Source organism: Lactuca saligna, chromosome 7, assembly GCF_052625555.1.
Source record: "Lactuca saligna cultivar CGN05327 chromosome 7, ASM5262555v1, whole genome shotgun sequence".
Lineage (NCBI taxonomy): Eukaryota > Viridiplantae > Streptophyta > Magnoliopsida > Asterales > Asteraceae > Lactuca > Lactuca saligna.
The window spans coordinates 73,265,532-73,282,213 of record NC_136423.1 but is presented as its reverse complement, the minus strand read 5'-3'; the positions used below and the strand labels follow the sequence as shown (position 1 = coordinate 73,282,213).

At 35.6% G+C, this 16,682-nt stretch overlaps 1 protein-coding gene across 1 annotated transcript; it reads right to left on the bottom strand.

Moving 5' to 3' along the window:
- Positions 1-9,164: 9,164 nt before the first annotated feature.
- LOC145007056 (uncharacterized) lies at positions 9,165-16,134 on the bottom strand. The gene is made up of 7 exons (XM_078966058.1): positions 15,951-16,134; positions 15,419-15,854; positions 14,376-15,304; positions 13,042-14,259; positions 12,426-12,914; positions 11,587-12,059; positions 9,165-9,488 (listed from the first exon to the last, which is right to left on the bottom strand). Exons 1-7 carry the CDS (start codon positions 16,132-16,134, stop codon positions 9,165-9,167), a joined length of 4,053 nt encoding a protein of 1,350 aa, XP_078822184.1.
- Positions 16,135-16,682: the final 548 nt, after the last annotated feature.

Here is a 16,682-nt window from a genome sequence, read left to right as displayed (position 1 = left end):
CCCGGTTGGTATTTTTCAGGGCAATTGAAACAAAGGCATTCGGCACGTCGTTTTTGCATTTCAGTGGGGCTTAGCTGCTTGATCGGAAGTGGTGAAGAAGATGTTGATGCGGTGGGCAATAAGGGTGGTTTTGTAGGCGACGGTTCATAAGAACCATCGAATGATGGGACTTGAGCTTGGAGCTTGTATTTAATGAGATTTGGAAGGTCATAAGCTTGATGAAGGGTGGTGGTTTTGTGGAGTGCAATTTCGTTTTGAATGTCATCTTGAATGTCGGATAAGAAACAATTGAGAAATGATTATTGGGTGAGGCCGATGACACAATTGTTAGTCTTCTCAAAATCGGCTTGGTAGGCAAAAATAGTAGAAGTTTGAAAGAGCCATTCAAGTGATAAACGTTGTTCCGGCGGGATTGCGTAATATTTGAAGTAATTGCTGGCTTCAAAGAGCCATTCAAGTGGGTTGGAGCCATCGAAGGTGGGAATGAAGATTTTGGGTGGTCTTGGTTGTTGTTGTGGCGGAGGCGACAGCGGTGGTGACGGTGGTGGCGGCGGGGGCCAGTTGATATGTTGGTTGGTGAGGAGGTTGACAAGAGTAGCCATGTCTGTGGTGAGTTTGTCAAGTTGGGTGTTGGTGGTGGTGGTAAGGTAGATGAGAGCTTGAAGTTGGTCTTGCATGGAGAGGGATTCATCGGGTTTCTTTTATTGTTTTGGAGGCATGGTAAGAGAGATGAAAGCACCAAATGATCAGCCAAATTCGAGATTGGCAATCTCCTAAGAATTAAGCAAAGAACGAAACACTTTGTAACAATTTTCTGCTATAATTTCCTAAACTCAAAGATGTGATTACATGGAAATAAATAAGCTTCTAAACTGCATGCATCAAACAAGCAACTAAACATGAGAAATTGATCGAATCGTGGCCTACATCGCTAGTGTAAAAAAATGCTAACTAATAATAAAAATAAAAATGAAGATAATTTTGCTTAATACTCGTCTTCATGTAGGTGGACAAAAGAACGTGATATTGACTATGTAAACATATTCGTATCACCCAACAAGGATCAATCGTATACCTCCCGGAAGCACATACCTTGCAGAAGCACAAGTGTATCAACTCTAGATGAACAAATCATAGAACGGGATAGCATACTGGATGATTTAAGAGGCCATCTTCTTTACTCACAACAGACAATGAAGATTCAAGAAGATAGGAAACATAAGGATTTAAGCTTCAGCGTTGGAGAGAAGGCATATCTCAAGCTCCAACCTTCTCGACATAAAACAATAATATAAAGATCCTTTTCGAAGCTAGTTGCTTGTTATTATGGACCATTCCTAATACTACAAAAGATTGGTGAGGTTGCTTACAAACTTGAACTGCCGGAAGGGGCAAAGATCCACCCGGTTTTCCATGTCTCCCAGCTAAGAAAGTGGTAGGAAACAAATTGTTTCCCCTAGGAGATTGTAGCATCTCAAATAGCTACCGGTTTACCTTTGTTATTCAATCAATCATTCAGCCATATGTGTGGTTGTTCAGTCTTTTTGTGTGTTTTTTTATTTCTGTTGATACTACTAGTCTACAACATGTGTTTAATGGAGACTCTTTCCTAGTTTCTTGAATGTTAACTCTCCATAAGCTAGAAGTACACCAACTATTGTTTAAAATTAAACTACATATCGCAAAATAAAGAAAGGGCAGGGATTCTTCTGACAAAGCAACCATATCTTTTCCAGAAAGGTTACTTAATAAATCTTGAGACATTTTTAACTCACCAAACTTTGCGTACATTGTGATACACGAATATTGAAATCAAACTTGTTGTTCTTCAGTTCACACATTCTTTAAGAAAAAGGGATGAATAGATTGCTTGGATTCTCTGAAAGTCGTGATTCACTATCAAATTGAAGTATTTTGATGGTACAGCTCGAACACTCAATTGGATGAAATTCAAAGAATGAAATTTGAGAATGTATATGAAAATGTTCTTCAACATGTACCAGAATATTGACCAAAAAACGGATATATCAATCCTGTCTGAAAATTGTCAACAAACAGTTACAAACTGTCATAAAACTACCAAACTGTCATTAAACGGATCTCATGGAATAAAGGGTCAACTTTCTAAAATTGGATTTTTGATGCAATTTTTAATATAGCAACATAGTCCAAGGTGTTCTAAGTCAGGGGCTCTGCCCCTTGGACCCCGCCAGGGGCTGCCGCCCCTAGGACCCCGCTCCCAGGGGCGCTGCCCCCGGACCCCCGTTCATTTAGGGGCTTCGCCCCTAAATAGCAATGTACTTTAAATCTTCAAAAACTTGAACAAGTGTGCACTCCTACACCATCCTAACTTGTTCAATATTCAACAAGATCACTTTTGGTCAACAAATTTAATCCTATTACACTTAAATAATATTTGATGATATAAAATCACAAACACATTCGTGGATAATTTTTCCTTTTTCTAAATCTTTTTTTTTGACGGCTGCTAATAAAGACTGATACGGTATTTCTATTTAAATGCTTGTTTTTCATTTGCTCGAATGATTCCATGACTTTGTGGTGACACCCGTTGTGTGAAAATCCTGCTACCCCATGAAACGTCATATGGTTCTTGCATTAGGTTACATATCTCTGTTCTTTTGCACTTGTAGTAGACATCGATCAATCCATTCATAACAACGCTTGGAAATTTTCTTTTAATTACATATACATGAATACATATGCAAACCACATTACAATACATATCAATAAGTCCAGTCCTAATGAAAACATCAGATTCCAGTCCTTTCTTAATCATCTCTTCGTGAAGCGAAACACTATTTTTAATGTCCAAAAGCTGAGTACAAGCTTTTAATACAGATGTGTAAGTATACTTGTCTGGTTGTACTCGTTGTTTGTGTTTTTAATTATTGTACATAATGATTGCTTCTTGATGTTGCATTGATCTCATCTGAGCTTTAATCATCGAATTCCATAAGACAACACTTGGGTTTGGTGTAACTGACAATGAAATTGAATCGAATGGCCTCCTAAACATCAGGGGAAACAATATATAGATGCAGAAATTACAACAAAGGAATGCATGAATAAGAAAATTACAATAACGCCCCTACACAAATCAAATGTTGCAAGGTGGAGAGATGTTATCCCCCCGCAAGCTGAGCGGTGGAGGCCCGAGCCGAAGCTTGTTTCGAAAGAACTCAAACTGACGCCGAGGAAGGATTTTAGTGACAATATCGGCAACTTGTAGTTTGGATGGTATGAACTTAGTGTAGAGTTTTCCCAAAGCAATAAGTTCACGAACAAAGTGGTAATCTAGTTCAATGTGCTTCATTGTCTTGTGAGAGATAGGATTCTGAGTTAAGAAGAGAGCACTCTGATTGTCACATAAGAGAGTAGGTCGGACTGCGGGAAGAGTGTGGAGTTCTTGAAGCAAATGGGTTATCCAAATAATCTCAGCAGCAGCATTCACCATGGCCCGATATTCTGATTCATGGCTGGATCGAGAAACAGTGGGTTGTTTCTTGGCGCTCCAAGAAACCAGGTTGCCTCCCAAAAAAAATCGAGTAGCCATAAGTTGACCATCGTGTCTCAATGCACCTAGCCCAATCTGCATCGGAGTAGCCAAGAAGGGACATGTTGGTGGGCTTAGAGAAGGTCAAACCAAACGTTAAAGTGCATTTAATATACCGGAGGATTCGTTTGACCTCTTGGAAGTGTTGAGTAGTAGGAGCATGGAGGAACTGACTAACTTGATTAACTGCATATGATACATCCAGTCTCGTGATGGTAAGATATTGCAATGCCCCTACAATCGAGCGGTATTGTGTCAGATCCGAATATGGGTCACTGGATGATGAGATAGAAGTCGTTGGCGACAAGGGAGTGGGCGCTGGTTTGGCATCAAGCATCCGAGCTCTTTCAAGAACATCTTTTGCATATTTAGTTTGGCTAAGGAACAAACCATCGTTTATATACGTGACTTCAAGACCAAGGAAGTAATTGAGCTTCCGCAAGTCTTTAATAGAAAACTGAGTGTGAAGTTGAGTGATGAATGATTGGAGCACCCCATCCTGATTTCCGGTCAAAATTAAATCATCAACATATACTAAAAGATACATGACACACTCGCCACGCTTGAAGATAAAGAGAGAAGTATCGGCCTTGCTACAAGAGAATCCATTGGAAATTAAAAACATGCTTAGTCGTTGAAACCAAGCCCGAGGGGCTTGTTTGAGGCCGTAAAGAGCTTTGTTTAATCAGCATGCATGATTAGGATAGTGTAGATTAACAAACCCAGGAGGTTGCTCCATGAATAAACACTCCTGAAGCTGCCCATGCACAATGCGTTGTTAACATCAAGCTGATGTAAGGTCCATTTGTTAAGAACAGTGAGAGATAGGATGACCCGAATGGTGGAAGCCTTAACCACTAGGCTGAAAGTGTGGGAGTAATCGAGACTAGGAGTTTGACTAAACCCTTGAGCGACAAGGCGAGCTTTGTGTCGCTCAATGGTGCCGTCAGAATGGTACTTTGTGTGAAACAGCCATTTGGATCCCACCACTTTTTGATTTAAGGGACGAGGAACGAGGCACCAAGTGTTATTTTTGTGAAGAGCATCAAGTTCATGTTTCATCGCCTCAACCCATTGAGGTTGTTTAAGGGCAGCGTGCATAGTCTTTGGGTCACTCGAGGCAAGTAAAGCATTGTGTAATGGTTGTTGTGTAAGAGTGGAGAGGTCGGCAAAGTGACAAGGCTTGAAAATGCCAGCCTTGGCACGAGTGGTCATAGGATGGGTAGATAGAGAAGGTGGGGGAGGTGGCGGTACATGAATAGGAGTGGGAGGAGTCACAAACTGTTGAGAGAGAGGAGATGATGGGCTTGAGGAGGATTCGGTGGTGGGGCTAAAGGTGTGGATCGAGATCGGGCTTTGGGGTGGGCTTAGATTGGGGTTTGGAGTGATGTTGTTTGGGCACAGCGTGCATGGTGATGAGTTTCCAGTATTCGCCGGTTGCATGGGGTGATGGGAGTGATTGGGCGTGGCAGGAATGGATAAGGGTGGTGTAGGAATTAGCAAATGTCGAGATTTGAGATAGAGCTGGGTGGAGTATTGTCCCTAAATGGGAAGACATATTCATCAAATCGGGCATGTCTGGAAACATATATCTAAGATGTGGCAGGATCAAGACACCGATAGCCTTTGTACATGGGACTATATCCAATAAAAACACACAGTATACTGCATGGTGCAAGTTTGTTTTCCGAGTAATCACGTAGGTAAGGAAAGACCCGACACCCAAAGGCCCGAAAGGTTAAGTAATTTGGTGGTGTGGAATGTACTATCTCGAATGGAGATTTCCCATCAAGAACTTTAGTGGGTAGTCTGTTAATGATGAAGACGGCCGATGAAAAGGCATCAACCTAATAATTTGAGGGTAGGTGGGCATTAAACATCATTGCTAAACCTGTTTCAACGATGTGACGGTGTATACATTCAACCCGCCCATTTTGTTGCAGAGTATACGGGCACGAGGACCGATGAAGGGTGCCATTTTCTTCAAAAGTTGACTTGACTTGGTTATTAAGAAATTCGGTGCCCCCGTCACTTTGAAAGATTTTGATTTTTCTGGAGAATTGAATTTGAACCATTTGTATGAAACTCACTAAAACACGTGAAAATTCAGATTTTGCCTTTAGGGGGTACAACCAAGAAAAGCGAGAATGGTCATCAACAAATACGACATAATATCTATAATTATCGTTTGAAGTAACCGGGGGGGTCCCCATAGATCACAATGAACAAGATCTAATACATTTAAGGAACATGTTTTATTTATGTCAAATGGTAATCATTGACTTTTAGCAAGTTGACACGGGGAACATAAGCCTGGTTTAGGTAAAAGTGCATTCACAACAAGATAACCAAGTGTTTGTAAAGAGGTAATAATATCAAAATTAGCATGACCCAAGCGGGAATGCCATACTTCAAACGATGCTTTGGGGCTTGAGTGAGACAACAACGCTTGATGACTTGGGTGGAGAACATAGAGACCATTCTCACAACTTCCGTTGGCCAGAACCTGTTTGGTGTGACGGTCCTGAATGGAAAAGGAAGGGTAAGAAAGTAAGACATCAACCAAGTTATCTTTAATTAGTTTGTTGATAGATAACAGGTTGTGAGTGAGATTTGGGACAACCAATATGTCATTCAAACATATATTTCTATGGAGGATTGAGTTACCTTTGTGAGTAACAGGGAAGGACTTGCCATTCCCAAACGTAACAGATTCGTTACCTATAGTGGATGAAGCATCGGAGACCGAGTGAGTGGTGGAGGTCATGTGGTCAGTTGCACCAGAGTCAACGAACCAACCAGGGGTTGAAGATGAAACATGACACTGAGATAGGAAGGCAGAGGCTAAGACATTATCCTTCTCTTCAATCCTAGCAGCGAATTTCTTGAGATCGGGACACGCGTTGGCGTAGTGCCCATTGGTGCGACATAACTGACAGTGGGGACTGCGTCTACCACCTCGATTGCCACGACCACCACGAGACCCCTGATTGTTACCACCATGATAAGAGCCACGACCCCCACGAGTACCAGAAGCGGACATAGGTGATTTAAAATTAGCACGGAAGGCAACTGGGGGTGTGGCAGAGTGATGAAGAGCCCTGATGAATAACTCGTGGCTTTCAGCCCGAGCAAGTAAGTCAGCGAAGGACGGGGCAGGTCTTCTTGAACGAACGGTAGTTGAGAAGGTCTCAAAGACAGGCTCGAGACCACATAAAAACCAGTGCAATTGATCATTTGCATCAACAGGGAACCGATCGCAGCCAACTGGTCACATACGGCCTTGAAAGCTCGCCCAAATTCAGCAACAGTCTTGGTTCCCTTTTGGATCAAACGAAGTTGATCACGGAGGTTGTGAACCCGTTCAATTGAAGAGTTTCCATATGCATGTTCGAGGACGTCCCAAATCTATCGAGCAGTTGACAGGCCCACAATAACAGTGATAGCCTCCTCCGATAATGAGGCTTGGAGAAGGATGATGCACAGCTGATCAGCACTGACTCAGGACGAGAATTTCGGGTTCACAGTTGATTTGTCTCCAACAGTGATGATGTTGGGTGGGCACGCGAGGGAGCCATCGACATGAGAGAACAGATCTTGATAAGTTAAAATAGGGTTTATCTGATTCTTCCACAACAAATAATTAGTGGAGTTAAGTTTGACTGTTATCATATGTATCGGGGTGTTCAGCGGGATTGAAGATGTGCAAGAGATAGCTTCATTTCATCCTTCTAATTCGAGTGTTGTGGACAACGATGGAATTGTCTTGCGTAAAACCTGCTACCTTTTACTAGCGTGAATAAAACATTACAAAGAACTACATATGCGTTGACCATGACGTTTGAACTTTGACAGCGCCGGGCACAAGTCATCATATTTTCCATTAAACTTTTAACTGATATACTCATACGCATTAACCAATTGATGGCCTAATTCAACTGTGTGTTCTTGTTAACAAGGGAAATTAATTATAATTCTACCGTCTATTTTTATTTATCTTTTCGGTAGGCTACACGGTTGATAATAATAAATTTTAAATAATAAAAAAACAATTTATCTAACATTAAATTACAAACAAATATTTATATAAAGTATGTATATTGGTAAGCTTATAATGTTTATGTATAAATAATATTTTAAATACATCGAAATTTTAAATAATATTCAACCCAATACCTAATTGATGACTATTAAAAATCTTAGGCTACATAAACTTTAGATATAAGCTATTTACATAGAATATGTGAAAATATAAAAATACGGAATATTCGAATTGAAAATATAATTGTTCCATAACTAAATTGTTGAAATTTGGTTTTCAAAATAAACCAAGAGGACCAGAAAAATAAAACACATGGTAAAAAAGGGCTTTTAGAGAACAAAAATAATTAATATGGTTAAAATAAAATGAGAATGTAAATACAATGATTTTTATTAGGGATGTGCGAACTGCGGTTTGGTGCGTTTTAGAGCCAAACCATACCACCGCATTATACGGTACAGTTTGGTGTGGACGATTTATACGATTTACATGTGGTTTTGAGGTTTGCTGAATTACTGATTTTAAATTTAACGACAATAATCTCATTGTCCTCAATAATTGCTCACTAAGTGGTCATTACGAAATTTGGTGGTTATAGAATTGTGGTCATTAACCACTTAAAAATATACATAAGTTAAGAAAACATAATGTCTATAAGACTAGTGGGTATTGACAACTAGTTATTACCTTTAAAATGTATCACCAATGTGTCACCTCATAGGGCATGTCAAATTAGTGTTATAAGATCAATAAAGGAAATTGACACCTAGTTATAATATCTTTAACTTTCTATGTCATCATTTCTTTTTTATTATTTTTATTTATTTTTCTTTTTTCAATTTATTTATTTTTTATTGTTTTTGTTTTTCAATTTATTTTTTAATCACGTTGGATTAATTAAAAAAAATGAAACATGCAATTTAATTAACTTCTAGATTAACAATAACATTATTTTAAAAAAAAAATCCTAAAATCTAAAAAACAATCAACTACTCATCCAAATATTGTTTTTCGATTTTCTCCTTCATCTTCAAGAGCACTTGTACTTCTCGTGGTCTCATATTTTCTTCGCTAGTCTGGAGAATTGTTAAATCCTTCGCCATTTGATCTTTCTCCACTTGCTTACGAAGAAACTCCAAGTGCTCTCGTTGCACATCAACCTTTTGTTGGGTAATCAGATTATGTTGGTCGAACTTTGCTTTCATTTCCATCAACTCTTATGCCCTTATATCAGTTTTCGACCGCGTGACGTTGATCGTGTTTCACGTTGTCACATTCGATTGGTCGGGGGATCTCTTCGATGTTTTTGGGGATGTCATTCGTGTCGGCGTTGAGGTCAATGTTAGTCCGTACATCAGAAACGTCAAACAATCTAGAATTGTGAGACATCTTTGATTGTGCCTCTGACGATGTTATCGTCTTAATCCATTTTGGATATTGCCTGACAATCTCCCATATTTTTTCACACTCGAAAGTGTGCCCCATTTCGACTTGATATTGTTCTCGTGCAACTTTGTACACTTCAAAATCATTTGCACCACTTTGCTATTTCAATTCTAGTCTCATGAAAATCTCATTAAACTTGGTGCACCGACGACTGATTGGAGTCCACTTGCTACTAAGCATATCGATATTGCGATATGGTTGTTTCTTCATAAGCGCGTGAAATTTGCTTAGCACGACTTCCCAAAACTCAATTCTTTGCATATCATTTCCAATGGTTGAACTCTTTGAAGTCCCGCACCAAGCCACCACCAGCATGTACTCCTCATCCGGTGTCCACCATAGTGAAGGATCTTCTTCAGTATCCGCGTCTGCCTTCCCTTTCCTTGTCCCTTTTCCTTTCCCCTCTCCCTTTTCGAGTGCCTCCTACATGTGTTTCAGGAACAATTTCTGGTAGTGGTTGTGTGGTTGTTTGTTACATGGAAATGAAAGCACTGAAAAGGTTTTGTTGATGAATTGGGTTTTGTTGCATGTAAGGAGATGTAGGAAATTGCATTGGGGTTGAGTTTGAGTTAAGTATGTTCATGTAACTTTCGTATTGTGCAAACCCCAACGGGATGGATATGTTTTATGTTTGGAGGCAAGGTGTTCGGATTTTGCTTCATGTTTGGTTGAAAGGAAAAGTGGTTTTTATTTTGAAAGTTGATATTAGTACGAAGATGAGAGAAGATTTTATGGTTAAAATTATGCTTGTATGTGTATATATATATTTAAAATAAAAAAAAAAAGCTAATTTTTTTAGATGTTGACCGTTCGCCAACAATAAAAAAAAATGACTGTTCATCCGTATTAGCAATGGGTAACGGAGGGCAACAAAATGGTTGGTAACGGACGAAAACGAAATGGGGGAGGAAGGGAGGGGATGGCGGTGTTTAGCCACGACCATGGTGTTTTAGGGTTGCCACGTCACAAAAATGGATGTGGGGTTTTACCCAGAACATTTAGTGTAAATAAAATAATGATCACTAAATGTTAGTTCAAAATGGATTTGTGATAATATATATATATATATATATATATATATATATATATATATATATATATATATATATATATATATATATATATATATATATGATCACTAATAAATTTCGGATTAATTATAATTAAAGAAATATTGATTACATTTCAAAAACTTAAGATAATGTCATTAATTTGAGATGAATTGCGTTTATATATATATATATATATATATATATATATATATATATATATATATAAACTTCTTACCTTCCTACCAAAAAAAATTTCTTTCCGGATCTATATATATATATAATAAAAGAAGGTTTTTTATCACATGTCCTCTTCTCCTTCATTTGGACACATGGTATTTTTTAGAATTTTTAAATTTTCTATTTTCCACTTGTCATTTTATTGTATTTTTCATTTTATTAAATTAAAATTCCACATTTAATATGTAAGGTAATATATATGTAAGGTATTTATTTGAAAGAGTTATATATATATATATATATATATATATATATATATATATATATATATATATATATATATATATATATATATATAATGTATTCAATACATTAAAGCCTTATTAATTTTAATAATTTAAAATTTTTCTCATTTTTCTTATAAATTCAAACCTTTCAAATTGTTAAAATTTCATATTTTTTTTTTTTTTAAATAAACTCATGTAATACATGGGTCTCACACCTAGTATATATATATATATATATATATATATATATATATATATATATATATATATATATATATATATATATATATATATATACTAGGTTAAAACCCATGGAACCCACGGGTGCTGTTTTTGAATTGAATTTAAAAATTAATTATTTAATAAAATATTATATCAATAATTCTGATAACTTATAAATTGTAATATTGAATATTTAAATAATTTTTTTTATTGGTAATTATTTAATTACTAACTAAATGGGAAGTATTTAATTAGGAATGAAGATTTTTGAAAACTATTTTTTTTTATTCATCATTCTAATTGGACATATGCAGATGATACAATACCAATGTGTGTAATGAAATTAACATAAAATACAACAATACGTAATTATAAAAAAATACAGTAATATGATGGATTAAGTGTGATTTCCTAAAATTGAATAAAACGACCTTACAAAAAAGTTGGCTACAAATTTCGAAAAACTTCCTTATAAACAACATTGGAAGTTTTATTTGTGAGTTTGCCATCTTTATCTAAAATTAATAATTTTAATCCCTCTCTACTCTGAACTCTAGATAAGGCAACATACAATTGTCCATGTGAAAAAACTGGATCTTTCAGAAACAGACCAACCTTTGACAACGATTGTCCTTGACTTTTGTTAATAGTCATTGCAAAACATACAGCCAAAGGAAACTGTCTTCTTGTGAATTTGAAGGGAATCTTTTTTTCTGATGGAGTTAAAGACATTCTTGGAATAAAAGTCCGATTTCCAATATTAGTTCCAGTTATTATACGTGCCTCAATAACACGTTTGCCCAATGATAACACCTGTAGTCTTGTGTCATTACATAAGCCGTTTTTCTGATCAATATTTCTCAGTAACATTACTGGAACACCAATTTTTAAAACTAATTTATGATTTGGTAAACCGGATACTTTGATTCCATTTAATACATCAGGAGAGTATAGATTTGCATCAAATTGATCATGGAGAAATTCGGATTCACATATGCAGTCTGAACTTATATATTTAACTTGATCTCCTGGAAACTTCTTAAGTAAACGGTCGTTTATTTCCTGGACAACTTCATTTTTTGGAGCAAGTATCGCTCTTTCTTGGAAATAATTTATATCGCTATAGTACTCTAAAATTGAAGGATATACAAACTCAATTAAGGAACCTATAGGATCATGTGAATCATTAATGAGAATATCATCCGGAATATCGATAATCGTTTCACCGTCATTCGGACCACCAAGTTTTCCTTCTCCTATATCCAACAACCAATTTGCAAAATCTCTTATTTTTCCTATATCTGATTGATCCCTTCCAACAGTTAGCCTCATGTTTTTTGTTAATCTATGGACTTTGCAATGTTCCCATAAATATGAAGAACTCAAAGAAGCATTTACAATGTTCTGTCTACTGCCACCCGGCACAACAGGTGGAATTTGTCTAAAATCTCCTCCAAAGACAATAACTTTCCCTCCAAATGGAATATTTGAGATGGTTGAATTTACGCACCTTAATAAATCCTTCAAAGTTCGATCTAAAGCTTCAAATGCATGCTTATGGACCATAGGTGCTTCATCCCAAATTATCAAAGAGGTTTTCCTTATTAAGCTTGCCAACTCACCGTCTGGATTTATGTTACAAAAAGAATCCTCTGTAAGCTCAAATGGAATTATAAATCGAGAGTGTGCTGTTCTACCACCGGGCAATAATAAGGAAGCAATACCACTTGAAGCAACATTTAATACAATATTTCCTTCAGATCTAATTGTTGCAGATATTGTTTTCCATAAAAAAGTTTTACCCGTTCCACCATACCCGTAAACAAAGAAGACACCTCCTTTATTTTGTTGAATAGCACTCTTGATGTTTAGGAAAATGTTCCGTTGCTCATTTGTTAATGCAAGAAACATACGATCATAGTCATTCTTTATCACGGGAATGTCGTAATCTAGTTCCTCGGTGATAAGTCGATTTTTTGAAGAAGAAACAGATTCAACATCTGGATATGGCATGTTTTTGAAGTTTTTGAGAGTAGAGTTGTTTCGAAGTAAAATTTGTTGTATTTCGAACAAAGTTAAGTTCTTAAGTTCATCTACTCCGAGAGACAATTCTGCACGAAAATATTAAATAATTAATAAAATACGTGGTTAATATTTAATAATTTCATTACTAATTATTTAATGGGTGTTGAAAAATAAAAATAAATTAATTTTAAAAAATAAGAAAAAATGTAATACCTGCTGACTTAAATCTTCGTCGTTGGCTATATAGAATTCCATCTGCCAAATATTCCCATGTATTTTCCCAAACGATCTCTGGTTTAGACATACTATTACACATCAACAATGTAGCAAATAAAAAGCGTAGATAAAAACCAGATCCAGAATGACTTGCTTCTTTAATTGCATCAATGTATTCCTTGTCATCATCTAATAGCCCGAGTGCATAACAGGCATCTCTAAAAGAAGAATGTGTTTCTCCATTTATCGTGCGAATTTCATCAAATGATGTTGGTCCTTTTACTTTATTTAAAAGAATCCTTAAGAAATATGCTTCACCTAGTTTAGGTGAAACTGAATGAATTCTACCGATGGCTTTTCCTACTTTCCTTCGCTTCCAAAACCGACCATTTAATATCCAAACAAACTTTGTAGGGAATTCAACATATGTGAGTTTTCGTGCTTCACTGTCGATTGCATTACACTCCATCCAAGCTGTGAACTTTGAAGCGGCAACAGAAGGTTTGTCAAGAACATCATCAATATCATCATCTTCGCCATATACAATCTGTTGTTGATTAGGAAGATGAAAAGGTAGTCTAACAACAGAAGGATATCTGCAATGAACATCATATCTAAAAATTCGCCATGATGCTTCACATGCTGATAAATATCTACAATCGTAATATTCAGCTATTTCATCGACCGCATCATTATTTTCACATTCATTGTTAGTTGGTACAACAGCAACTGTAGCTCTATCAGGACCCTTATTTATGTATTTAAACAAATACTTTATAGAAGATCCCTGATTGCACCATTCAATATTAATATGTGCCTGATATCTTTTCAATAGATATTTGCTGTATGGAACAACATTTCTATTATCCAACCTTACACCTGATTTTTCTACAAAATGACCATCGTTTCTTCGCCTATATAACGGAAAACCATTCTGATCAACAGACGAATGATTAATGAATTGTTTTGGAAAGTTTTTAGAGCACTTTTTATCCACCATGCATGGACAATTCATATTTTCAGCTCCACATGGACCATGAATCATAAAATCATTTACAAGTGAATACAATTCAGGATCTTCAATTCTGTCTAGTATCTCTGCTGAAATTATTGGATCGATAAGTTCAACAGTTGGTAGCTTGTTGTCAGAATGCATGAATAGACATATATGACTATGCGGCAAACCTCTTTTTTGAAATTCAATGGTATAAACATCTGTAAAAGAATTTGACAAAAAATAAAAGAGAATGTGATTAGATATCAAAACATATTTAAAATATAATAATAAGATCAATGTTTTATAAAAAAATTAAAAATATAGTTTTAATTACATGCTTGAACTTTGCCGAAAATTTGATTCTCCCTTAAGTCTTTAATGAATGCATCAAGCTTGATCTTAAACAACCTACATAGTATATCAGGTCTGTCTTCTGGTTGAAGTGAAGTATCCTTAAGAAACCTTTTAATCTCAGGCCATTTGGGATTACACGTAAAGGTTATGAAGAAATCAGGATATCCAAACCATTTACATAGTGACATGGCATCCAAATAGTTTTGCAGCATATAGCGTGCACCTCCGGTAAAGGATGAAGGTAATATGACACGTTGGCCGACATTCGAGATATCAGTCGTTCCTTGAGCTTTTTGGTTACGTAAATTTTCATAAGAATCACATCTAAGAACATGTTGTTGCCTACGTATGTAGTACATTCTCTCTGTTTCCATCATAGTATAGGCATCTACCAGAAATTGTTGAAACAACCTTCTTGAATTAAGTATGAGAGAGAACGAATGATCTCTGTCTTGAATCCTATAAGCGAAATATTCTCTCATTGTACATTTCGCACGCTTGCTGTTGGTCGTAAATGACACACCTCTATGAAGAATGTCAACACTATAACCATCATCCCCATATGGAAATAGCAATGGATATTGGAAAGGAAGGTACGAAGGATACAATTCACTGATACGTTGTAGACAACCATTTTTTGTTTGAACGACGATATCCCTCTTTTTGATTGAATCCGAAATGTCACCAATTATTAAAGCAGCAACCTCAGAAGCAGTCGGTAGGTTATATGTTCTTCCATCTTGCTCCCTTCTCCCGATAAGTCGTAATTTCATATCAACTTCTGGATTTTTTTGAAAAGTATCTCTTACCATTCTATAAGATCTAACCAAGACATTATTTGAATCCAACATCACCTTAATATCTTTAACAATATCACTATCAGTTGATGTTGATTGATCTTTTTCACCACTAAAATAAATAAATTTATACATAATATTAGTAATATATACATAATATATATATATATATATATATATATATATATATAATAATAGATTATGAATAAGAAGTTTGAGAAAATACCGAAAACATCTTTGTCTATTTGTAATTTCGTTGTCAGTGTCATAAATGTATAACTGAGAGAATTTTGGTTCCGATCCTTTTGCTGGCAAAAGACTTCCAATACTATGATAATTTTGACCACCCAATCTGAAAATGTAAGGAGCGTTTCCTCTATTGATTGAAGAGTCAATTTTACCACCCATCGACGTGAAAGAAAACATTGAATTGTAACGTCGAATGTTTTTCATGAAGTGTTTGCTTTTTGAATCCATATTTCGAAACATTCTTTCATAAGTAGGGGGTGCATTCTTTAAGTATGGAAGTTGAACTTTGCCGTAACCACAACATAATGAATAATCCGTGTTCCCATTTTCTTTACCTCTAATGGATTCATTTCTCCATAACTTTGCACGACATGTTTGACATACAACATCTTGATCACCATGATCTAAATATTCTGTAAAATAAAAGCGTTGAATAAAATATCAATGAATTTTATAATTATATAGAACATAGTATCTGAAATGTAAAATGGATTTTATTTTTTCATTACCATTTGAGATACCAACTATACGATTTTCATTGTTCACTTGATGTATATTTTCTACATCTTCTGTCAAATCAATCAATGGGATAGGGGATAAATGTCTTGTCTTCGTTTTTAATTTATGACATCCTGGATTTAACTTGATTGATGATGAAGAAGTTGTTACTGTAGATGCATTTTTTGATGTCATATCATTTGAAAGTACATGGTACTGTCTTTTCTTTGCTAACTTGGAAGTGATATATTTATCGAAACCAATGTTATTTGAATAAAATAAAAATAAAATAGTTAACTAAATAAATAAATATTTACATAATGGATAATAGTATATTTTAAAAACCATAAATAATTACCATTCGTAATGTTAGATAACGGATTTATAACATTTGTAATGTTAGAAAATAGAGTTCTAACATCTGTAAAGGAAGGTCAGTATTGTATGGTTGTGTTATGCTTTGCAGGTGTTGTAAATGAATTGACATTTTGAGTTTGATGAACAATGTTGGTTGATTGATCTGCAAATAGAAATAACTTATAAAACTTGTAAATATATGTATTCAACTATATAACAGTAAAAGATGGAATATAAAATACTAATACGGTTATAGTTAATGGTTTTTTTGAAGAGATGCTGTAATGATATACTTGGAACGTTTGGTATTGTTTTTATTTTCTTCGATCTTTTATTTTCCAAATATATTTTTCTTTGTCTTCTTTTCTCTTTGGCCTGCATGTGGT